The sequence below is a fragment of the Pteronotus mesoamericanus genome, unplaced genomic scaffold (assembly GCF_021234165.1).
Source record: "Pteronotus mesoamericanus isolate MK-2021 breed Mesoamerican mustached bat unplaced genomic scaffold, CSHL_Meso_final contig_182, whole genome shotgun sequence".
Taxonomy (NCBI): Eukaryota; Metazoa; Chordata; class Mammalia; order Chiroptera; family Mormoopidae; genus Pteronotus; species Pteronotus mesoamericanus.
In genome coordinates this window covers 5,791,794-5,816,630 of record NW_026555078.1, presented here as the reverse complement: position 1 = coordinate 5,816,630, position 24,837 = coordinate 5,791,794, and the positions used below count along the sequence as shown (strand labels likewise).

The window sequence follows — 24,837 nt, the reverse complement described above, 5'->3', positions numbered from 1 at the left end:
GATTCACACAGTAGAGAAAGGGAAATAAAGCAGTACTCATTGTTTTCTACAAAACTAGCATTGTTTGCAAAACCCAGAAACTGAGCAGTTGGTTGACTACTAAAAAGAAGTAGGTTGCTCTTCGGTCACTTAGCAAAAAGCTGCTTGTACCTATGGTCAATGGCTGGGAAGCGTGACTTTCAGTAGCTTTTGCTGTGCAGAACGATCCTGCATACAAAAATCAGTAAATTGTTATGTAAGGTAAGAAAAAGGAATTCAGGATCCCCACACCAGAAAGCACATGACACTGAGCCTGGCACAAATCAGATATTAATACTGAATAAATGCGTACTGAGTAAAGAATTTAATGGCATTTTGAAAATACCAGTTGTCTATTAAATCGAGTGAGAAAAAAAATCAAACCAACCAAGCCTACACAGGTTATGTTAGGAACTCAAAAAGATAATGGAGTAAGTGGCTCAACGTACATAAATTCGAACAACCAAAAAAAAAAAAAAATCAATGTTTAAAAATGTTGAAGTAAGTAAGCATGCATTTGACACCCTCTTAAATTAAGTCACCACCTTGGCACTCAGTGGAATGCTAACTGGCAATCAAATTAGAAATAACAAAAACTAAAAGAACCATGACAGATCTAACTTTAAAGTCTGTTCAAAACAGTTACAAGGTTTACTAGGCATACACCTGAAACCTGGTATATAATCTCTGTCTACACAATAAAAGAGTATCCCAATATGCCAACGAAGCTGAATCAAAAACCTTTATAAACGTTCACAAGAGCGTTTGATAGTAATGATGAACAACTCAGTAAAGTAATACCTGTTCAGAAATGAGAAAGAACCTCTAATACGAGACTGGGTTCAACCAATATAAATCTAAACTTACTTATTAGTCCAAATAAGCATTTTCTAAAATGAACAACCCGGACCCACACAACCAATAAAGTATTTTAACTTGGGACAACTCCAGTGATCTCAAACATAAGAACGTAAACGCTTAAGCCGGCTCGTGAGTCTCTTTTACCTCGAGGTTTAAATTCACAGAACCTTTATTTCAGGAGACCTTTGAAAGAAATTCAAGGCCAAGTATAGTATTTCATGGTAATTGAAAATAAAAGCACTCAGTCCCTGGAGCCCGCGATCCTTCTTTATCTCACCGGAGACTGTACTCAGGAAAGCCCAGGAGACAGGCATCCTTTTATCTCGTACAGGACCCCGTCACCTTAGCGGACGATTCCACAAAACCCCCCTAGGACCACCTCCAGGGAAGCACAGGCGTGGAGAAAGGAATCATGCTCCAAAACAAAGCATCGTTCACCCCACACTGAGAAAGGCGCACCTTTTACCCCAAACAGGATGCAATGACAGATGGGTCACCTGTGCGGGAAAGGGACCCGAAGACGACCTCGCAGACAAGTGCCAACAGGCGGCTGTCTGCTGCCCCCGCGGGCCCCAAAGCCCAGCGCCAGCCGCTCATTCCCTGGCTCCGGAAAACTTTCGGCCCGCTCCCTGCGGACGCGCCCCCACCTCCTGGGACCCCCCTGGCTCCGACCCAGCCTGCGAGGCCCCGCCCCGGGCCCGCCCCCCGCGCCCACTGTCTGGCCCCTCGCCCCCGGCCCGCACGGGCACCCGCGTGCCCTCGGGGGCGCGCCCCCGCGCCGGCCCGGCCGGCAGAGGGCGGGGTCGCTCACCCGTCCGCAGCTCGTGCTTGACAGTGAGGAGCTGCTCTCCCACGGCGCCGCCGTCCCCGCCGGTCCCCGCGGTGCCGCTACCACTGCCGCTGCCGCTCTCCTCCTCCATCTTCTCCCTTTCTGATCCCGCGGGGTTCCCCGAGGGGACACAGGAGGCAGGGGACGCCTGGCCCCTCACAGCTCCCGCCGCAGCCTCAGGAGCCGGGGTGCGGCGGCGCCAGAACTCGGGCGCAGAGAAGAGTCTCTTTCCCGCTCTGGCCGCACTGCTCGCTCCACCGCCTCCTCCCCCTACAGCGGGCACCGCTAGTACCACGCAACCAAACTGCCCCTTGCTCCACCGCCTTCTCCCTCCAGCCGCTCCGCCCACAGCCAGCAAGGTACCGGAGCCATTTGAGCTGCCATCGCTTATTGGGCACAAGGCGCGCGCATCTATCAGTGTCGGCTCCCATTTGGCAATCCGCTCTGACGCTTCAAGAGCTGCCCCGCCCCGCTCCTCGAATTGTTGTTGCTTGGCGGGGAGGCAGGAGAGGGAGGAGCGCGACTACTCCGATTGGTGAGGTCCGAGACTCCGCTCCGCCTATTTCCTCTGGTGCGCACACGCAATCAGGACCTTCCCTTCCCATACCTCCCCAGAACGGTCACGCCCCTATTCCCCCCGGCTTCAATCTGTTAGTAAACAGTGTCTAGTAGTCGGGAGGCGTTCGGGGCCTGTGATTGGCTACTGCTGAAATAGGCGGGAGGGCTGATTGGAACATTTGGTCCGCCAATCTCCGTTGACAGAAGAGGGGCCTGGAGGGAAATGCTGATCACGCACGTGTTTTCAGGACAAACCTGAGGGCCCTAGATAGAGATACACGGTTATGTGATCTTCTGGAAGACCATGTGTTTTAATACGGTGTTACTCGCACTAGTGAGCCCTAAACAAGTCACGTTTGTGCTTAAATACAAGTAGTTCTTAGCAAAAATTCACAATGCCAGCTCTCCAGGACTTGCAGAGGATAGACATTTCCATGTTTGTGTAAGACGCATCCTAGACACCAAAAGGATACAGAGATTAATAAAATGTAATACAACCCCTGCCCCTAAACAGTTTTCAGTAGAACATGAGAAAAACAGACATTCTGTGTATATACACAGGAAACTATAAAGCAGAATTTGAAATAAAAGTCATACAAACTGTTAGAGAATTGCACAGATGGCATAATTATTCTCAGTAGAGGAGCTGAGGAAGGCTTTTTTAGGGCAATGAGGCATTTGAGATAACCAATTTAAAAGCTGGGTGAGATGGAAATGCCAGCAGACATTGCATACAGAGATGGTCACTGGGAGCATGGACCTGAAGGTAAAGGCAAGGGTGGGTTAAGTGATAGATAAGGCAGATGGAGTTACGATGTAAGAGATACAGATGAAAAGGTAAGGTGTGGTAAAATAATGGAGAACCTTGACTACCATGCTAAGCGGTGCAGGGTTTATTTAATGCAGAATGGGGAACCTCAAACAATAGTTACAATATCATAGCTGTTTTCTTGGAAATTAGTGAGAAGGACAGACTGAAGGGAGGAGAAGGAGAAAGATAGCAAGGTGAAAATACTGTTGTAAGGATAGAATTTATGGGGGCCTAATTTCAGTGGAAGTGAGAGTGGAAAAAAGAAGAGGATTAAAGATGGACACTTGGATATAATTCACACAGAAGTGAACTTTTAAATTAAATATGGGTTAGATCAGAAGTCAGCAAAATTTTTCCAGAAAGGTCCAAATAGCAAATATTTTGGGCTTTGCTAACCATGTGATCTCTTTCACAACTACTCAGTTCTGCTATTGAAAGCAACCATAAGCAGTACGTAAACTAATGGATATGTCTGTGTTCCAATAAAACTTTATTTATGGACATTGAAATTACACTTCACATAATTTTCACATGTCATTATATATTCTTATTCTTTTCAACCATTTAGAAAGATAAAAACCATTCTTAGCTCCTGGGCCATTAAAAAAATAAAAAACAGACAGTAAGCCAGATTTGGCTTGTGGGCCATAGTTTGTAGACTCATGGGTTATATTGCCCTGAAAGGTAAAGCAGAGAAGTCCCCATCACCCCTTCAGGCTGACCTCAGCTCCCTTGGCTTACCGACCTGGGACATTTATCCCACTAAACCAGTAATTGTCAACTTTTTCATCTTACATAACTAATGACTAAAATTCTGCAGCACACCAAAAAATACATGGGTTTTTTTTGTTTGTTTGTTTTTGCCGATTTGACCAAAAAAATAGGTATAATTTTGATTTATTCACACTAGATGGCCATTGTTGTGTTGGCTATTGTCATTTTTTTAATTTGACAATCTAAGTGAAAAGAGATCAGTGCCCATGACTAAAGAATTAGGTATTGCATGTTCTAAAAAGTCTTGGGTCATACCAGTGTGCCTCTTAAGGCACAACATGTGCCTGCCACAACATACTAGTTGAAAATCACTGCACTAAATCATGAGTGCCTACTTATTTGTTTTTCTCCTCCACAAGCAGTGTGCTATTTGTAGGCAGGGGATGACTACAATTGTTCATTTATTCACTCAATCACTTTTACACCAATTATATACCAAGTACTGTGGCAGACGCCAAAGACATAGTGGGAGCAAAACATACAATCTTTTTATGCATAGAGCCTAAAGTCTAGAAATGGAAATAAATCTTAAGTCATTACATAAGGAAATGTAAGCTTTCCATTGTGATCATGCTGTAAAGGAAAATTACAGGGTGTTATAGTAGAATTTATCATGAGGCCTAATTTAGGTCGGAGGATCTTAAAAGTCTTTATAAGGAAGTACTATTTAAAATGATTCTTAAAGATGAGTAGCTTTGAATCAGGATGTGGCAGATACTGGCCTGATGTTCACCAATCTGATTTCCTCTTCCTGGATACACAGGAGATGTACAATTTTTTTTCCTTTGCAGTTAGGCTAGGGTCATGTGTCTGTAATCTGGCCAATGGGGTGTGGACAGATGTGACATGTGCCATTTCCAGACCTGGTAGAGAAAATCCCGTACATAATCCCTCACGCCCTTTTTTCTTTCCACAGCACTACAAAGGCCACATTTGGAATATGGGGGTGCCACAATTTAGAAGAACCCTGAACCCCTGGGTCTCTTCTTGAAGAACCTGTCATCTGAGCAATAAATATGTCTTATTAGGCATAAGCTACTGTGATGTTGGGGTTGTTTGCTACCAAAGCATAATCTAGCCTATGCTGATGATTTCACAAGTTAATTGTTGGGGAAGAAACTTCTAGGAAGGTGCAGATGCAAAGTTCCAAGGCAGGCAAAGAGCCTATTATATTTTAGGGATGGAGAGAAAGCCAGTAGGGCCATAACACAGAAAGCAAGCAATGAGGTGAGGGAAGCGGGCAGATACCCTGCCACAAAGTGTGTGGTGGGACTTGTATTTTTCAAGTTTTTCCTGTGTGAAGTCAAAAGCAATGGAAGAAATTTAAACAGGGAAATGGTGCAATTGGGGTAGTATTTTCAAAAGGCCACTGTGGCTAGTGTTAAGAGACTGGGCTGGAGGGAGCAAGAGGGGGTACAGGGAGACCACTTAGGAGGTTATCATTGTAGTCTTGGCAAAAGATGATGGCAGGTGTAGTAGATATGGAAAGAAATGGAACGTTTCTAGATATATGTTTTGGACTTCATGAATTATTGGGTTTGATGAGTGACGATGTCTGAAATAATACCAAGTTTCTAGCATGAAGGACTAGGTGGATGGAAAAGCATGGTTGGTGCCATTTAAGGAGATGGGTGAATTAAAGGAAAAGCATATATCAGAGAGAATATCAAGAGTTTAATTTCTAAATATCCAATGCCAATATTAAGTAGCTATGTGGGTATATGATTTTGCAGAATGACAGAGAGGTCTAGGATATGGGATCTAGGGATATAGGGATATGACTTTAGGCATCATTGGTATTTGAGGCCAGAGGTGTGAGTAAGATTACCTGGGAAGAGAATGAGCAGAGAAGAGGAGTCCAGGACAGAAGCCTAAGAAATTTCAACATTGAGATGTTGGAATGAAGAGGTGGAGCCAAGGATGTAGGAGGAAAGCCTGGAGAGTTTTATATGTTGGAAGCCAAAGCATTTCAAGGAGGAAGGAGTGGTCAGCTATGTCACATGCCCTGAGAGGTCACATAAGGTGAGGTCTGTAACTATCCCATGAATTTGCCAACTTGGGTGTCACTGGAGACAATGTCCAAGATGGCTTTTGTAGAGCAAATGGGAAGTGGAAGAGAAACAGTGTGTGTGGGCATCTTTTTCAAGGAGTTTGCCTCTGATGGAAAATAGAGAAGGAAGATCTCAGCTGCAGGGGCCCAGGGAGCTTTCATTTACTTTCCATTCTCAAATAATTTTAAAATTGCAGAAGAGTTTCAAAAACAGTACAGAATTTCCACACGTCCTCCACCAAGCTTCCTCTAACATTATGTTACATACCATAGTTCAATCATCAAAAACTGAGAAATTAACATTGGTATGATATTATTAAATAAACTTTAGACTGTACAGATCTCACCACTTTTTCCATAAAAATCATTTATATTTTAAATAGTTGAAAAAGAATTAAAAGGAGAAGAGTATACTGTGACACATGACATTTAAATTTCAATGTCCATAAGGTTTTATGGGAACAGAGACATGTTCTTTCTCTGTGCCAGGATGCAATCTGGGGCCCTACGTCATATTTAGTTGTCGTGGCTCCTTAGTCTCTTCCAATGTATAACAGTTCCTTTGTCTTTCCTTGCTTCATGACCTGTACTCTTTTGAAAATTACTGGTCAAGTATTTTGTAGAACGCTCTTTGATTTGGGTTTGTCTGATGTTTTCTTATGATTAAATTGAGGTTACTATTTTTAGCAAGAACACCGCGGAGGTGATGGGCTTTTCATCAATTCATCATATCAGAAATACAAGTTTATATTCCTATTACTTATGATGTTAACCTTGAACACTTGGTTAAGGTGGCTTTTGCCATATTTCTCTACTTTATTATGTGTCCCATTGTAATTAATAAGTACTGAGAGGCCTGTGAGCTGCATTTAGATATGCACATATCCTGTTTCTCCTTAAACTCTCACCCATAATTTTAGCATCTATTGGTGGATCCTGTGTACAGCAATTATGACTGTGATATTCTAATGGTAATTTTCTATTTGATTATTGTTTTAAATGAGAAATGCTGGAACACGTTTGAATGGTAATGGGATGGGTGGATGGTGAAGAGGTTGAAGAATCAATAAAGCGAATCTCTGAAAAAATGGGCAGGGCTGGGAACCTGAGCTGGCTGAGAGGTTTACCTTTGCTGGGAGGAGACCCCAAGTCATTCAGCAAGAGAGGAGAGAGAGAAGTGGGGCTGGAGGCAGGCATGGACCAGCTTGTAGACTTGGGGCTATCTTGGGCATCTCATCTCGGTATCCCTGGCATCTAGAATAGTCTCTAGACCAAAGAGGGCTTTCAGTAAATGTTTGTTAAATGAATCACTTAATATATGAAAATATATGAATGAATGGATGGATGAATGAATGAATGGGAGAGTTGGAAACCTACACTTAAAGAGTAGGTATAATAAGAGGAGCTAATTTAGGGTGTAATCTCAGTAAAGCAGCAGTAAGTCCTATGAGCTGATCCTACCTGTAGATAGGGGTTTTTGTTTTGTTTTGTCTTTTTAATAAAGATTTTATTTTTTTTTAGAGAGGGGAAGGGAGGAAGAAAGAGAGGGAGGGAAACATCAATGTGCGGTTGCCTCTTGTGTGCCCCCTACTGGGGACCTGGTCTGCAACCCAAGCATGTGCCCTTGACTGGTAATTGAACCAGCGACCTTTTGGTTCATAGGCCAGCACTCAATCCACTGAGCCACTCCAGCCAGGGCCTACCTGTAGATAGTTTAAAAACACTCAGATGTGTACACATGATGCAGAGTGTTTATCTCAAAGACTCAAGTCCCGTGCTGAGTGATGGGGAAGATGGGAGAGATGGGAGGAGATGGACTTGGGAACTGAGAATAGTGAAAACAGTTTGGAACAGTCACTGTGGAAAGTAAAGATGGCGAGCCAGTTTGGATAATAGCTGACTACCACTGGGGGCCCAGGTAGAGTCAGAAAGCCTGAATCAAGATAGTTAAATGTCTTCCTCTAGCAACTTAATTCCCCCTTGGGTTGGGCAACGACCTAGTTGAAATAAGTGACCCTAGGGCCCAAGCTGAGTGAGCAGGCAATGAAGCCAAGAAAAAAGCTAGCCTGCGAGAATAGGCTGGAGTCCAGGAGCAGATGCTTATTAACATAAATGAGTAAAACAGCAGCCTCAGCGTTGGCTACACATTGGAGTCACCTGGGATACTTGAAAACAAAAACAAGAACTCCCACCCATGAAAAATTGGCCTGTGGTGGAGCCTGGGCTTTGGGATTTTTTTTAAAGTTTCCCATGTGATTATAATGTGGAACCAGTTTTGTGATGTACAACGCTAACGTACAACCAACAGAGGGGGGAGAGGATGGTAAGAGCAGGCTGGAGTTTTGAAACAACAGCAACTTTTTAGAGGCAGTGATGATACCAAACAGGGCAGAAAGGCAAGGCATAAATCAGGGACTGAAAACATCAAATAAAATGGGTGGGAGCTCAGCTGATCAGCCAGTGATATGAAAGGATAACTTGGAGTCAAGGGAGAAAAGGCTTTGAGGGCGTGAGATAATGCACAGTGGTCCAGATACAACTGGTAGAACTGAGGAAAAACATCACTGGTCCTGCCTTCCCTGAGACACAGACAAGTAGGGAGGGCAGACCTTTCTGCAAGATGGCTTGGAAAAGGAAAACATTGAGGAGAAAGTCAGATTTCTGCTAAGGCCCATAAGAATAATAAAGGAAAAAGCGTAAAGATATGTTTGCTCCCCTTAGAAACTGCCTTTTTCCAGGCCTGCTGGTCCCAGGTACCAGAATGGGGTCCCCAGCTCACCTCTTTATCTTGTTGGTCTGTGTCTCGGGGGCCATGCTCTGTGGCCTCGTCCAATCTCAGCAGGGAGGGAAGGGCTGAGCAGAGGGGGGGAAGGCCTCCATAGGGTGAGCCAATAGCACTTCAGGAACTCATTATTCATGAGCAGGAAGCACCTCACCTTTGGACTTCTAAGAATTAGTGAACACCAGAGACTCACCACATCATGCCCACCTTTATCTGGCACCATCAAGACATTCAGGTGTACACTCAGATAAAAAGAGCTCCTTTCAAAAAGTCAAAAACGACATTATCGACATCGTGATCCTGTTTTTGACCCTGTTGGGACCTTCAGTGTGTGATACAAATCCAGTAAACCAGTAAGGACAGATCCACTAAGGACACACTGCAGGATGTAGGGACCAACAGTTAGGGAGTGTGAAGTTCATGTTCTTGGAAGATACTCATCCACTGCTGAAGGTGACATATTGCCACTCTTTAAAAAAACAACAACAAAACATCGGGATAGCACACATACACCTTAAGTTCACAAATGGGAAGGAAAATCAGGGGGTGGAAGTGGGGGGAGGTCAGTAGCATTTAGGCAGTTTCTCACTCTCCCTTCCGTTATAAACCCTCTGAATGTGGCACATATGGAGCCCTCCGCTGAGTTGGAAAGTTCGTTCTGAGATCTGGCACGTGGACCTGTGCCCACGGATGCACAGCTGGGAGAGACTTTAGAAGCATGCACATCACAAATATCTTCAGATAAAGAGAGTAAAGCTATTTTACTCACTACCTCCCTACCCCTCCACCCCGAAATCTTCCGGAAGCAACGAAAAACGAAACAAGGTAAAAACACAGAAAAAGTCCCATTTTTAATGAAATGAGGAAACTCGCAAAGCCTCAGACCACAAACCATGAAGTATGCCTACCAAGTACTGTAAACTCTGTACTGAAATTGATGACATGCTGAGGGCGAGCATACACTGCCTCCAGCCTTGAACAGGAAACATATTTCATTAGAAGTTAGTGTTACTATCCCCAGGGATCAAGTCACTGAGCCTTGGATTGGAGCGAGGTTTCCCCGAGGGTGAGGGACACTTGTATCACTGGGGGAACAGGAGATAAGTTTAGGTGTCTTTTTTTTTTAAGACTTTATTTATTTATTTTTAGAGAGAGGGGGAGGGAGAAAGAGGGGGAGAGGAGCACGTGCAAGAGACACATCCATTGGCCGCCTGTTGCACACACAACCCAACCAGGGACCCGGCTGGCAACCCAGGCATGTGCCCTGACTAGGAATCAAACCAATGACTCTTCAGTTGGCAGGCTGGCACTCAATCCACTGAGGCACACCAGCCAGGGCCAGTCATTTAACTGCAGCAGAATGAAAAATGAATCATTCAAAGTTCTCTTTTATTTGTGATTACATTAAGAAAAAAGTCTTGGTTTGGTGCCAGTTGTCTTTCACTTACCTCTGATTTGCCCCAATCTGTCTTTCTAGCCAGGAAAATACAGACTTCAGACTCAGCTTCCAGCATACGACTGTATCTGGCTAGAACTTACCATGGTTGTTTTGTTTTCATTGCATTTATTTTAATAGTTACTTTCTATTTATGGCAAGTGGCCCTGGCTTTTCATCTAGAATAGTGATGTGCCTCCTTTTTAAATAAGTAAAATTGAGGACTGATTCAAAGAGTACTGATTATAATAGGGGCGATATGCAAAAGAGGTAAAATTGAAGAAGTGGTACCCAAATGACTGGAATTTAGATTTGAGTTACAAGATCCAAGGACCCTACAGGAAAAACAGGTAGCATTCCTACCAGGAACTAGAGTGATAGTAGGGAGGATCAACATCAAGGAGAAACCAGGCTGATGGTTATTTATTTCCAGGGGCCTCCAAGCCAAAGGCACCTCTTGGAGATGAGCGGGTGAAAGGGATGGAGAGGCGATTGCTAGGTTACAACCTCGAAAGGCTAGAGGAGAGGGCCTTGCTGGGGCCCTCGGGAGCTTCCTGAGAAGCTCAGAGACAGTCTCTCATGGAGAGGAAGCCAACAGATTTGGAAACACTGAAGCGAGGCTGCAGAGTCCCTCCACGTCCCTCCTCCACCCCTTCCCATGCTGTCCCTTAACAAAGAATTCCTCATCTCCTTGGAGAAATTTCAACATTATCTTCCTTCAAAAGACGTCGCAAAGGGGAGGTTTAGGGGTACAAATAAGGCATCATAAAGGAACAAAAGAGGACAAAACGGAGTGGCATAGCACAAGAAAGGAAAGTTGCTCTGGAAGCAACACGAAATAGAATGAACACAAGTAAAAACACAATGGAACAATACTGAGAAGAACATAGAAATGTTAAAAATGATAAAAATTTGATAGTTATGGGAAATAAACAATGGAGATCCAAGATATGAGAAGCGGCATTCCTGAAGAAGCTCCCAGAGCAAATGGAGCAACAGAAGCAACCGAACTGAAAGGAAGACTTGAGTCAGCAGCAGAAAGCACACCCTGTGTCAAGGTGAAATTTGTTCAGGGTGATCAATAATAAAATATACCAGATAAAAAAATGACAATAAAACAAAGTCTACACAGGTTAAGAGCATGAAGGTGTGACTCATGAATTTTATATTCTACCCCGTTGTCCTGTCAGTGTTAAGGCTATTGGTAGTCATTGTCAAGCACAAAAAACTCAGGGTTTACACATTCTTGAAAAAAATTCTTTATACTGAAATCCGGATGAATCAAAATCAAAAGAAGAATTGAAGATTTTTTTTTTAAATACTGAAGATGAGTTTTCAGTTGTTTTAAGCACAGAATTAAGACTAAACAGCTGTGGCATTTGCAGTTTAAAAACAAAATGTAAACACCACAAACTCACCCTATAAAAATAATTATATACCTAACAAAATTGGAAAGTGAAGGGGAAGGGCGGTGTGAGGACTTTTAAGTATGTAAACTTACTCATCATTAATATTAGGGAAATAATCACTCCAAATAATAAGATGCATGAACTGCAGCTTATTGATAATCTGCAAAAAGCCCAAATCCAACTTCTTGATAATTTTTATATTAGCTTTTTTTAAGGCGATCATTTTGCGGTAAAGAAACATTTCACTGAAGTTCAGCATCTCCTGTTTTACTTCAGTTTCATTTTCTATAAAATTAATTGTAACCATTTTACTTAAAAGTCATTTGCAGACTAAAATCCCACCGTTATCTATTGATCTTTCTACTCTGTTTCTATGCACAAGGACCTGTTGAGGTGATATATTTCAAATGTTAATAACTGTTTCTGGGAAGTGAGATTTTGGGCATGTTTTTAAAAACTTCCTCTGTGTACTTTTCTATGTTATTTTTATCATAAACCAGAGACATAAAAATAATAGTCGTTTTTCTGAGGAACAATAAAATGGCCCTTACAATCTTAATTCTCTGGTGCTACCTCCATGATTATATTATTATGTTATATGACAACAAGGATTTTTCAGGTGTAATTAAAGTTACTGATTAGTTGACTTTGAGATTGAGAGATGATCGGGGTGGTCCTAACCACAGGAGCACTTTAAAAGCTGAGCATTTTCTCTAGTGGGTAGCAGGAGTCAGAGACTCAAGCATAAAAAGTCTATCAGGCAGGAGAGACTTCCTGTCCCTGGCTTTCAGATGGAGGGAGCCACTTGGAGGGGCCCTGAGAGCAGCCTCTAGTTGCTAAGAGCAACGCCTTGCCAACAACCAATAGGAAAGCAAGGCCCTTGACAACTGCAAGGATCTGAATGCTGCCAACCACCTGAATGAACTTGAAAGTGGATTTTTTGTCCAGACTGCCTGACACCTTGATTCTACCCTGCGAGACCCTAAACAGGGAAGCCATGGGATCTAGCAAGTTCTGACCTACAGAACTGGGAAATAATAAATGGGTGTTCTTTTCCAAGCTGTGAAGGTTGTGGTCATTTGTTACACAGCAACAGAAAACTAATACAATCAGTAAACCTTTTTCCTGTGCCCGACAGGCAGAATCAGAATCATCGCCATCAGCGTCGTCAGCATCCCTGCGCCATCCACACTCTGTCCCCGTGTCCCTTACTGCCTCTGATCTGCAGAGCTCAGAACGTCTCCAGAAGCCCCACATGCTCTGTGGGAAAAGGGACCATTCTGTGTAATGGCTGGAAGGCTCCACTCTGGGGTGAGGCATTTGTGGAGACTATGGATCAGATTGTGACTTTTGTAGTTGTTGACTTTTTAAACAGCAGCAGCAAAAATTGGTTTTAAATGAATAACCAATGAATAAATAGACAAGTTGGGGCCAGAAAGCTAGAGATGAAGGGGAGAAGGTTGGGAAATGGCGGATAGAAGACAGGAAAACAACACAGGGGGAGGCTGAGGAGATAAAAGCACTGAAAATGCCCCCGCTCCACCTCAACTTTCTCCCAGTCCCATTCCTGAGAAACAATCATCTTAACTCTTCGATATTAGATAACCTGGTGCTATCTCTATCTTTAAATAATACAGTCTATCGCTACTGATTTGTTTTATACCTTCCTTATCTTTCTCCTTACGTGATAAATGAAGATTACGCTCATTTTAGCAGCATTTCCTCTTCTCGTTATATGGTTAAATAACTTCTTTATTTCTCTGTAAGCTGCCCGCATTACTTGGATACACCTTCATTTTTCATTCCATCCAATAGGAGCAGGACCCCTTGACTGCTCATTTTCTAAGACGAATGCAGCAGCACCCCTAACTTCTCTTCCCCGTCTGCCTCCCAGCTACTGCCATATGCAATTTTAAAGCTAAGAATTTACATTCTTTTTTATATCATAGTTACTTCTTCCAAAGACTGATCTTAAAAAATTAAAATCACTTAAATGGGCGCTGGCACATCCCACATGGACCAGGGCGTGAGGCTGGGCACCAAGCCAGAGAGCGTTCACCTCACGGACCTGCAACAAATCCAAATACTTCTAACTCTGCTCAGAAATACGGAGGTGCTGAGAAGTATTCCAGATGTGGGGGTTCCCTGTGTGCTGCGAGGAGGTCACTGGAGCAGGAGAGCCCTGGCACAGAAACTGCTTCCCCTGTGCCAAGTGTGGGAGGAGCCTTGAATCAACAGCTCTGACTAAGAAAGAAGGGGAAATCTACTGCAAATGATGCTATGAAAAGAATTTGGGGCCCCAGGGATTTGGCTATGGCCAAGGAGCCCTTGTTCATGTTCAGTAAAGGTGTAAACCCAGAACCAAGATCACACACTGAGAATCTCTACGTAGCCTAGACATAGATAATCTACCACTAAATCACTGTGAAATCTACCCACACTTACCTACTGTAGATGGCCCTGTATTTGGATAGGCTGGCTGACTGGTGGGAATCTGAGAACACTGTGTGTATCCTTTTCCTGTATTCGTCAGCATTTTCAAGAATCACTTCTTTTCCGTTTTAAATAACACTTCAGCTTGAAAAAAGATCACATAAACAACATTTACATTATTGTGATTCTGTACATATTGTTCTCTCAAGAGGCAAAACGTTTATATAAAAGTTGTTTTTCCTTTTATAGTACAACTTTTTCCCCCCTTGGATTTTACATTTCCCCATCTAGACCACCTTCTTCTATCTTGTTTCTTTCTTCCTTTATCATAACTCATTGCCCCGCCCCCCCCCCAGCTTCTGTATTCCATCAGGTGTCCTGATGCTTTTTTGAGCACCGCCCCCCATGGGGACCACCACCCTCCTGCTCTATAGCCAACAGGGTGGGATTTCTCTTTATGGCTTTCTGGGGTCAATTTCAGGTTTTCCAAGATCCATGTCTTTCTACTTCTTAAAATGTACTTTTGTTTTGCTGCTGCACCTTTTCAAGTACCTTCCTGAGAAATGGTGTGTGGGCAGTCAATTTTCTGAGCCCTGTTTGTTCCCAAAGATCTTTATTCTACAGTCACACTTGGATGACAGTCTGAGGATGACATTATAGGTTAAAAATCATTTTCCTACAGTATACTGAAGGCATTACATTATTGCCCCCAGCATCCAGTTTTGCCAATGAGGTATCTATTTTTCTTTATTATTCTCATTCTTTTATAGGTGAGCTTTTTTTAATGGAAAGTTCTTCAATTGCTCTTTTTATCTTTGATGTTCTAAAAAAGTCAGATTATGTGAATAGATGACTGTCTTTTTCAAACTCTATGTTTACCACTCAATGGGCTCTTTCTGTCTAGAGACGTATGGCCTTCAGTGCTAGAAAATTTTCTCGTAGCTTTTTTCTTTTTAAAGATTTTATTTATTTATTTATTTTAGAGCAAGGGGAAAGAGAGGGAGAGAAACACCGATGTACGAGAGATACTTTGATTGGTTGCCTCTCACATGCCCCCAACCGGGAACCTGGCCTGCAACCAAGGCATGTGCTCTGACTGGGAATTGAACTGGCAACCTTTAGGTTCACAGGCTGGCACTCAATACACTGAGCCACACCAGCCAGAACTCTTGTAGCATTTTTTTGATAATATTTTCTCCCTTGCTTTTCTTTATTCTTTCTTTCTGAGTCTACTATTAATTGGATGTTAGGCCTCCTGTATTTGTTTTCTATGCGTTTTTTTTCTCTTTCATTACCTTTTTAAAAAATCTCTTTTTCCTTCGGTTCTTTGTGTTTAGAGAGAGTACCACAATTTTATCTTTCAAATTTTCCATTGGTTCTTTTATAACTTCAACAATCATCGTTTTAATTTATAAGAGCTCATCTTGTTTGTCCTTTGTTCTGACATCCTATTTCTCATTCATGGATGAAATAGCTTCATGAATCTTTCTGAATATTTTAATTGGAGCTTTTTAGTTTAATTTGTTTTGATTTGGGCTTTCTTCCTCAAAACAACTGCTTCCTTCAGGGCTGTTTGTTTTTTCCTGTTTATTTTAGTCTTTCTCTTTTATTATGGAACATTATGGAATCTTTTCCTGAGGTTTCTAGAAATTCTTCATTGTCCATTCTTAATTAAAAGTGAAGCCCCAAAAAAGCTGATTAGGAGCTCTGGGTATGAGAGCTTGTTGACCAAAAGCCTCCAAATGCTTGGGTGTCTTAAATGCTAGAAGGCTCTAATTGACCCCCTTCAAACGTATTAATTTTTTTTTTTTTTTAAAGAAACGATCCTGACTGATCTTTCCTGGGTGATAGAGACTTCATGGATGGGAAGGGGTCAAAAGGCCCAGTTGTTCCATAGATAGACTTTCAATCCATTCCCCTGTTTACAGCCCCGTATCTCACGTTCTCTGTCACACCTGAGCTTCTCAGAGATTGACCTGGGAAGATCAGCCTCCTCCCAAACCTTACGCCCCTCCATGTATATTCCAGGCAGTGGTCCCGAAACCCCTAGCCATTCCTTGGAAGGCGGCACACCACTTGGGGAAACACCCACCTAGAGTGCCTGTTTCTTCCCTGGCCTCCCAAAGCAAATGAGTGCCAGCACTTGGACACAAACCCACTCTCTGATCCCAGACCTGGGGTTCCAGCCACCAGCCACAGACTGCATGGTTAAGGACTGATAAAGAAAAATGAGAGTTAGGGTCTATTTGTGAGTGGGCATCAAAGATTCATTCACTTTTTAAGTGCTTACAGTGCCTTAGGATCACATTCTTCCCTTCAAATGTTTGAAACTGAAATACTTAGGCCAGAGAGAAAGTGCAACAGCCAGTGAGGGGCAGGGGGTGCACACACTTTATTCCAAGTGGCCGTCACTGCTCCGCGCCGCAGCCCCTGCTGCCATGCGGGAATGCTGGCCAACCACAGCCTATCCTTCCAACTTTTTCAAGAAACATGAGAATCCAGGTTACTAAGTACTATTATTAGGTAATGATTTAAAATACTGGCAAATGATTCAAGTTCAACTGGGGCTGGTAAAGCCAGCTGCAGTGATGGGACATTGCACGTGACAGAGAATACCTGAAACAGGAAGTGAAAGTGTGGCAGGACCCCAGCAGCCAATCACAGAAGGCTGGTTAAGACAACCAAGAATTTTGTCTTCTTTGCGCCCCAGACACTCCAGGAGGTGGGTCTGGTGATCTTTTCCTACTTCTCTTAACATTCAACCCCATGTCCTCTCAGATCCTAAGCTGCCTAGTTTCTCTCCTTTTCTTCTCTGAAGTCATTTTGCTTAAAGAAATCTTTGTCCTTTTGGGTGACAGAGCCATGAACCCATTTAAAGGACTTGTGAACCCTCTAGACAGGCATTGAAAAGGGCGGGGAGGGAGGCTAAGATCAGGACCCCTGAGAAGTCGTTTGGTGCTTGCCTAGCTGCTGCTGTGCTATGTTTGCACACTCTGGTGACAAGGGACACTTTTTAGCCAGAAACCTGCCTGGAGACTGGGAAATGGACAAGAAACCATTTCACATCATTGAGCCTGAGTGTCTCCATTTATAAAACTGGGATAATAAAAATAGCTGTTTGTACTTCAGAGTATTGTTCTGAGAATCAATGCAATAATGTGCAAGGAGGTGGCATTGTGACAGCACATAAACCACTGCCTCTGTTGGAGAAATCAAGAATGCACTCAGAACGGACATGGTGGGGCAGGAAACGCGACTCAGAAATATCCCAAGCTTACTCCGTGATGAAATTTCTAGCCTTTTCGGGGTTGCTGTCATCTCGTCTGACGCAATGGACTGCAGTTTATTTTACTGAAGTAAACCTATTTAAATAACAGGACACCAAAAATAACAAGATACATTAGAAAAGAAAGTGAGCCTGTCATCAGAAGTCCTTGAAATAGGCTGACTCTTGTATCCAAATGGCAACGCTTACGGGAGACAGGTTTTCAAACTGCCTCAGTTTTCCGGAACTCTAAGGGCTGGTCTCCTCCCAGACAACCCCTGTACCTCTTACAGTCTTTTTGAGAAACTGTCAGCTAATTGGGATGTCAAGGCCACACTGAATTCTAATTCCGCTCAGCTGTCAGGAGAGCAGGAGCTTCTAAATTTCTCTGGGTTGGGAGATAACCTACTACTCAGGCAATGTTGACTTTGTCTTGCAATTTCACCATTATTGTATACATTTCATATTGAGTGGCACAAAGATTCATGTCCAAATATGTTCACTGAAGCAATTTTTATGAGCAAACAATAGGAAAATGGCATTTGCTTAACAACAGGGGAATGGTTAAATAAATTATATTTTTCTATGATGAAGGATTATGCAGCCATTAAAGAATATTTGCGCAGTGGCTCCTACTGGGGAATGCTAACAACACAGACATAACTCTGCTGGACTAGACCAGGGCCAACCAGAACGCTCTACTTCAGCCCAGTCCAAGTCAGCGGAGAATCCGTGAAGGCAGGACTCTAACTAATGCAGCGCAGGTGTGCTGTGCTGGCGAGCATCTGGAACCTGCAAACAGGTGAGGTCTGTAGCTGTCACAGGTGGAGCTCTTCACAGCAGGCAGACACATCTGGCAACCTCCCAAGGGAAATGGAGGCTACAGATCCTGCATAATCTCTGCCCACTTGCACCTGGGAAAAACTCCAGAGGTCATCAGTGTATAATTTCTGAGAAGATTGCATATGGGGTCACTGCCCCCCTTTAGCGAAGTCATCCCGAGTGAGAAAAACAAGGTCACCAGAACTTGGAGTGAAAGATCCAGGTGGAACTCAGCTTTTATGCAGCAGTGGAAGCAGAGCTTCTTCTAAGCTGTCATTTAATGCACAAGAAAGTTGCTATTAAGTCAATGTGTTTATTCTTGACCCTGAGGCATGTAATGGGGGCTCTTACCTCCAATCCAAGTGAATGAGTTGGACAAGCTCCACAGAGGACTGTTTTCAGAAGGGCTTTTTAAAAAGCCTTCTGGAGTGAACATCCCAGGAGAAGCAGCAGCTCAGCCAGGCAGAGATTTCCCAACAAAAACATCGTGGTCATCGAAGAAGCCGGATGGTACCGACGTTGGTCTCCTTGACGGCACCTCTGAGCCTTCTCTTAGCTCAGGCCCCAGTGATTCCGTCTCTGAAGTCTGTGGGGTGGGGGCTGATGTGGAAAGGACTGTTACCAGAAACCCTCTGAAATATTGGGCCATAGCAGCGTTGCTCCAGCGCCTCCCAACGATGAACTATAGCCAGAACAAGGCGCCCTCCCTCCATCAGCATCCGAGAGGACCGACTGAACTTCCCTGGTGTCAAGGGCAGGTTTGGCCCAGGGCATCAGTGAGGGTGGGACAATGGTGGTGTCCAGCAGGCAAGGGCTTGTGCAGGTGGGACACCCAGAAGTCACTAAGGGAGGCTTCAACTGGGACCCAGGGAAACTCTATGAGATGGTGGGACAAGCATCGGGGAGACTGGTGACTCCATCTTTGCCCACAGCGTGTTGAAGCTTGAAGACCAGGTTACATACAGATGGGGAAACTGAGGTACAGAGAGGCTAAATTACTTGCCCCAAAGCATAGAGCTTTAAAGTGACAGAACCCAGATTTTCTTGATTTCTGCTTGTTTTATTGGACAATGCAGCCCTTCAGGAGAAACCAGAAAATGTCCGAAGAACACAGTAATCTCTTTGGATTTTTAAAAAATTCATCAGGGGAATAACAGTGATCAAAGCTGGAAAGGCATTTGGGACCGTATTGTGGAGGAGTCCTTACTAATGATAGTGCAGTGACAGGCGTTTGTGTGCAATGGCATATAGTCCAGGTGTCAGCAAACTACGGCCTGCAAGCCAAATTCATTCATAGTTTTGGGGCCACAAGTCAAGAACAGTTTTTACAAATGGACAATCACTATTGATCCGATGATATGGGAACACGAAATTTGATCCCTGCTTAAGTGAAAATTTTCTATTTCTCATAGGAAAAAATTCCATGCTTCTCATTAGTAGACAGATATGAGAAAGTATTATATTCAATTACTGTTATATTTTTATTCCATTAATAAAATTTGAGATATTTTGTTTTTTCTCTTGTTATATGAGTATCTATATAATATCCTTCACTTTGTCTCTTGGCCTATAAAGCCTAAAATTTTAACTATCTGGCCCTTCAGAGAAAATTTTTGTCACCCCCTGGCTTAGTCAGTGATTGAAAGAACTCATGGAGTATAATTTTATATTGTACACTCTCAGCAATAAAAGCCTGGGCACTTTTCCCTTTACATACATCCTATGTGTACATATTCCTTAATATACGGGGGGTGGGGGGGGGCAAAAGTAAGTTTCCGGTTGTGATACAAGTAAATAATACAATAATAAACAATCATGCAGGAATACACTCTGTGTTTCACATACTCACAAGTCTAAACCTACTTTTGTCAACCTCTGTATATTGTGCACGACACTACTAATGTATACAAGCAACATGGTTAGGACTGTGAATATAGGGAGAGCTATGAAGTCAGACTGCCTGGGTTCAATTCCCAGGCCTGCCAATGACTAGCTTTATGACATTGGATAAATTTACCTAACCCTGTTTCCCCATCTGAAAGATGGGGGTAGTAATAGTATCGATTTTATTGGATTGTTGTGGAATTAAATAAGTGACTATATGTAAAGTGCTTAGAGCGATCCCTGATACATAGTAAGTGCTAAAGAAGAGTTGTTAATAATGATATGAACATTATAATTCACAGACAGCAAATAAGAATTTAAAATGCGGGGCTGATAATAAACTCCTAAACTTTTCTCCTGGCATTCTCATGTGGTATTTCAAATCACTCCTGGGGAATGCATGGGACAGACCATGGGTGAGTAGGGTGACTTGTCAGGACACAGAGGCAGGTGGCTGAGGAACTGGTTAGGAGACAATTCATTGATTCTTGGAAATAGGCTGGCCTGATGTTGGAGCTGGCTGACCACCATGGACAATGGAGAAGAGGGCAGGTTGCCCCTTTTTTCCTGACCAAAGGTGCCTTATAATATCTTCTTGTAAGCCAGTTCTTGCTACCAGCAAAGAAACAGTCAGCACTGGCCCAGTGGTCAGTTTGCTCATTCATTCAACAGTCTTTCCTGAACCCTCTCCATGTGCCAGGGTTATAGGGGCTTTAAAGATGAAACACAAACAAGCCTGCACTTACGCAGCTCATGGCTGGGCAAGAATAGACAGATGTGAAAACAAGCATGTGCAATAGTATATTGGGGGTCCTCATAGGAACCTGTTTAGAAGCGGATGGAGGTGAACATGAAAGAGTGCTCAGACTCATGGAGTGTGGCCAGAGAAACCTCACGGGGGTGCTGACACCTGGGTTAAGTATTGAGAGATTCGTGGGCATGGGCAAGGGATGGAGTGGGCACGCCAGGTATGAGCAGTAATAGCAAGGAGTTCTGGGACTGCAAATGTCCAGAGCCACGGGGCTGAACGCAGTGGGGGAGTCACATGTCTGGCATCGGGCCACGGTGCCCCTACAAGAGTTGGGAGATCAGGGATGGCAGAGTAAAATATATTTCTTTTTAATAACATCCTGCAAAAAAAGACTCTGTGTATAGTGCATTTCTGGTGCCTGAAATGTTGGCGAGCCTTAAGAAACCAAGCTATTTTGTTTCAATTATTTTTAAAGGCAATACTGACTTCCAGTAAAGATGGGAGGCATAGTTAACACGGCTCGCCTCCTTGCACAACCACATCAAAATTACAACTAAATTACAGAACAACCATCACTCTGACAGAAATGGAAGTCTGACAACTATTGAATTAAAGGAACCATATCCATCCAGATAGGTAGAAGGGATACAGGTGTGGAATGGGCTAGTCCCACATGCACATGTGGTAGATAAAAATTCAGGAGGGATGTCTTGAGAGCAAGGAGTCCCAGCCCCACCCAGGACCCCCTGCCTAGGATCCCAGTGCCAGGAAGACAAATCCCCATAACTTTGGGCTGCAAAAACCAGCAGGGACTGAATCGGTGGAAGAAACTACTAGAGTCCCAAATAGTTTCTCTTAAATAGTTCCCCACACAAAACTACTCAAACTCTCTCCTTCTCAGCTCCGGCACGGAAGTAGAAGCTTGAAAGGCACCAGTGGCATAGGGGGAGGACCTGAAGTGTCTGGCAAGGCAAGAGCTGGGGTACAGCTTTCTCCCAGACAAAAAGGAAGGCAGAGCCACAGAGCTGGCAGACAGGTGCCATATGCGAGATTCCACCAACCTGGCCACCACTGTTTGCCCCCTCCACCACCACACCCCCCCCCGCCCCTCCCAGAGGTCCCTGAGGCTCTGTCCCACCCAACTTACATCTGTTAACAGTGGTTTTTACATATGAATGGTTGGTCTTGGCTCAAGCTTCACAACTTCCTAAATCCTTTCAACAAGCAATATCTGGCCTCAGTGAGCCCACAGCCCCACTACCTCTTGCTAAGTGGCCCAGGCACACATTAGCAGCAGCCAGTCCAGATTCCCAGCTTGGCTTCTCCTGGGAATCTCCAAGCCCAGCACAAGTAGTACCCATCTCAGATTGCTTTATAGATGAGGCAGGGTGACCCTGAGCAAAACACAGGTGGGGGCTGACCTTGGCCTGCATTACCCGGGAAACCCCAGGGCCTGTGCACCCATTTGACAGCTACAGACCAAATCAGAGCATGACCACCCTGCCCCTGCACAGCTGATCCTCCACAAAGGGTGGAGGTTGGTGGTCAGTGGACACAGCCAATCCTTGCAGCTGACTGTCCTGGGTAAATCCCTCCTATGGACCTGCCAAAGAAACTAAGGCTCAACTATAAGAGGTGGGTGTACTCAGCCCACACAAAGGGCACACCTCAAGTACCCAGCTTGGGTGACAGGGGAGTCTATGCCACTGGACCCCATAGGACACCCACTACATTAGGCCATGATACCAAGATTGGGAGTCATAGCAGCTCTACCTAATATATAGAAATAAGCACGGGAAGGCTGCCAAAATGAAGAGATAAAGAAACATGACCTAACTTAAAAGACAGATCAAAAACTCCAGAAAAAGAGCTAAATGAAATGGAGATAAGCAATCTCTCAGATGTAGAGTTCAAAACACTGTTTATAAGGGTGCTCAAGGAACTCAGTGAGGACCTCAACAGCATAAAAAAGATCAGGCAGAAATGAAGAAGACACTAATTGAAATAAAGAACAGTTTACAGGGAAGCAACAGTAGGGTGAATGAAGCTGAGAACTAAATCAATGATTTGGAAGATAAGGAAGCAAAAAACAACCAATCAGGACAAGAAGAAAAAAAGAATTACAAAAAAAGAGGACAGTATAAGCAGCCTCTGGAACAGATTCAAGCATTCCAACATTCATATTATGAAATGTGCTAGAAGGAGAAAAGAAAGCACAATATATTGGAAATCTATTTGAAAAAAAAAATAAAAGAAAACTTATCTAATTTGGTGAAGGAAATAGACATGCAAGTCCAGGAAGCAGAGAGAGTCCCTAACAAGGTGGGTGCCAAGAGGCCCACCCCAAGGCATGTCATAATTATAACGCCAAAGGTAAAGATAAAGAGAGAATTTTTAAAGCAGTGAGAGAAAAGCAGTTAGTTACCTACAGGGGAGTTCTCATAAGACTGTCAGCTGATTTCTCAAAAGAAACTTTGCAGGCTAGAAGGGACTGGCAAGAAATATTCGAAGTTATGAAAAGCAGGGAGGGACCTATAGCTAAGATTGCTCTACTCAGCAAAGCTGTCATTTAGAATTGAAAGGCAGATAAAAAGCTTTGCAGACAAAAAAAAAACCAAAGGACCAAACCATTATTATATAAAGGATCACCACCAAACCATTATTATATAAAATGTTATAGGGACTTATTTAAGAAAAAGAAGATGAAAAGTATGACAATAAAATGGCAATAAATACATATTTATCAACAATTGAATCTAAAAATTAAACTAAGCAAACAAGAAGAAGAGAGACAGAATCACGGATACAGAGATTGTTTTGGTTGCTCGATGGGAGGGGGGAGGCGGAGAACGGGTGAAGAGGTGAGGAGATGAAGAAGTACAAATAGGTGGTCACAGAATAGCCATGAGGATGTAAAGTACAGTATAGGGAATGGAGTAGCCAAAGAACTTATACCCATGACCCATGGACAGGAACAATGGTGGGGGGATTGTGTGAGAGAGTCGGGGGTGCTGGGTGAAGCGGGGGCAAAGGGTGAAAAAATAGGGACAACTGTAATGGCATAACAAATAAAATATAATTAAAAATTAAGGCATTATCAATGTCAGTAAAAGCTTGTTTGAATGGTGTACAGTTGAGTTGCCCTCAAAAACTGAATTTAAGAACCTTGGCTTGCATTTGCTTTCAAGGGACTTGGTTGTCTGTTTTTATTCTGAAAATGAAAGCTTGTGGTTTTAGAGCTTAATTTCTTTTAGTAATGTTACTGTATTGGGGGAGAATGAAATGAATACCCCGCCGCCACCCACCCAGTGGGTCCTTTGAGGCCTTTTCTCCCTCTATCCTTTGATTAATTCATTCACCAAATTGGTCAGTCTGTCTTTCTGTGAACAAGCATGAATCTTTTTTGAAAACACAAGATTGACCTCAACAACTAGTATTAAAGTAGCAGTTGTTAGAGAAGAAGGTAACTTTGTGCCCTGGAGGATGTGGTAGCCCTAAATAAGCAAGAAATATGACACACTGAAGCTTTTGGATTTGGGGCATTTTTGGGTTTTGGTTTTTAGTCTTCAACTAATACATGTTTTCTGAAGAAAACTGGAGAGTACAGAGAAGAAAGAAAGAAGTGGGGAAAAACAGCCTTTAATCTATCCATTTAGGGGCAACCTCTGCTCCTATTTTGGAATATTTTCTTCTAGTATTTTTATTCTGTTTTTGTATGTTTTATGGAGTGAGGAACTCCAATGAAGTTCACTTTACACATAGGTTGTATCGTGCCCAGCACAGACCTTTGATTAACTTCATTGGCGATGCAAAGTTGTACAGCTTTTATTCAGAAATATCTACAGTCATTGTGTGTCAAATCCCCCACTTTCAATGCATATCTACATATTGAGAACAGTATATGGGAAAGAGCCCTATTTGTGGGCCTGCTCTGAGCACGTTTACACCTTCACCTTCACCATAATGAGGGTTGTGGTCACCTCACAGTTACAAAACAAACAGAAAGATCTAGAAAAGCAAGTCTCTAAATCCTGACCCAGTGCTGTGGGCAGGCAACAGGAGGAGGAGCATTCAGTGAAATAAGTCAGTCAGAGAAAGACAAGCACCGTATGATTTCATTTGCATGTGGAATCTAAAGAACAAAAAACACAAAAC

The 24,837-nt window shown here is 43.3% G+C and overlaps 1 protein-coding gene across 1 annotated transcript in view; it reads right to left on the bottom strand.

The window, feature by feature from the left end:
• Window positions 1–2,031, bottom strand: part of RPS6KA5 (ribosomal protein S6 kinase A5) — a 123,611-nt gene extending 121,580 nt beyond the window's left edge. The window contains exon 1 of the mRNA XM_054567148.1: window positions 1,691–2,031. Coding sequence (XP_054423123.1) covers window positions 1,691–1,799 — 109 coding nt within the window. The 5' untranslated portion in view covers window positions 1,800–2,031. The remainder of the gene's footprint in view (window positions 1–1,690) is intronic.
• Window positions 2,032–24,837: the final 22,806 nt, after the last annotated feature.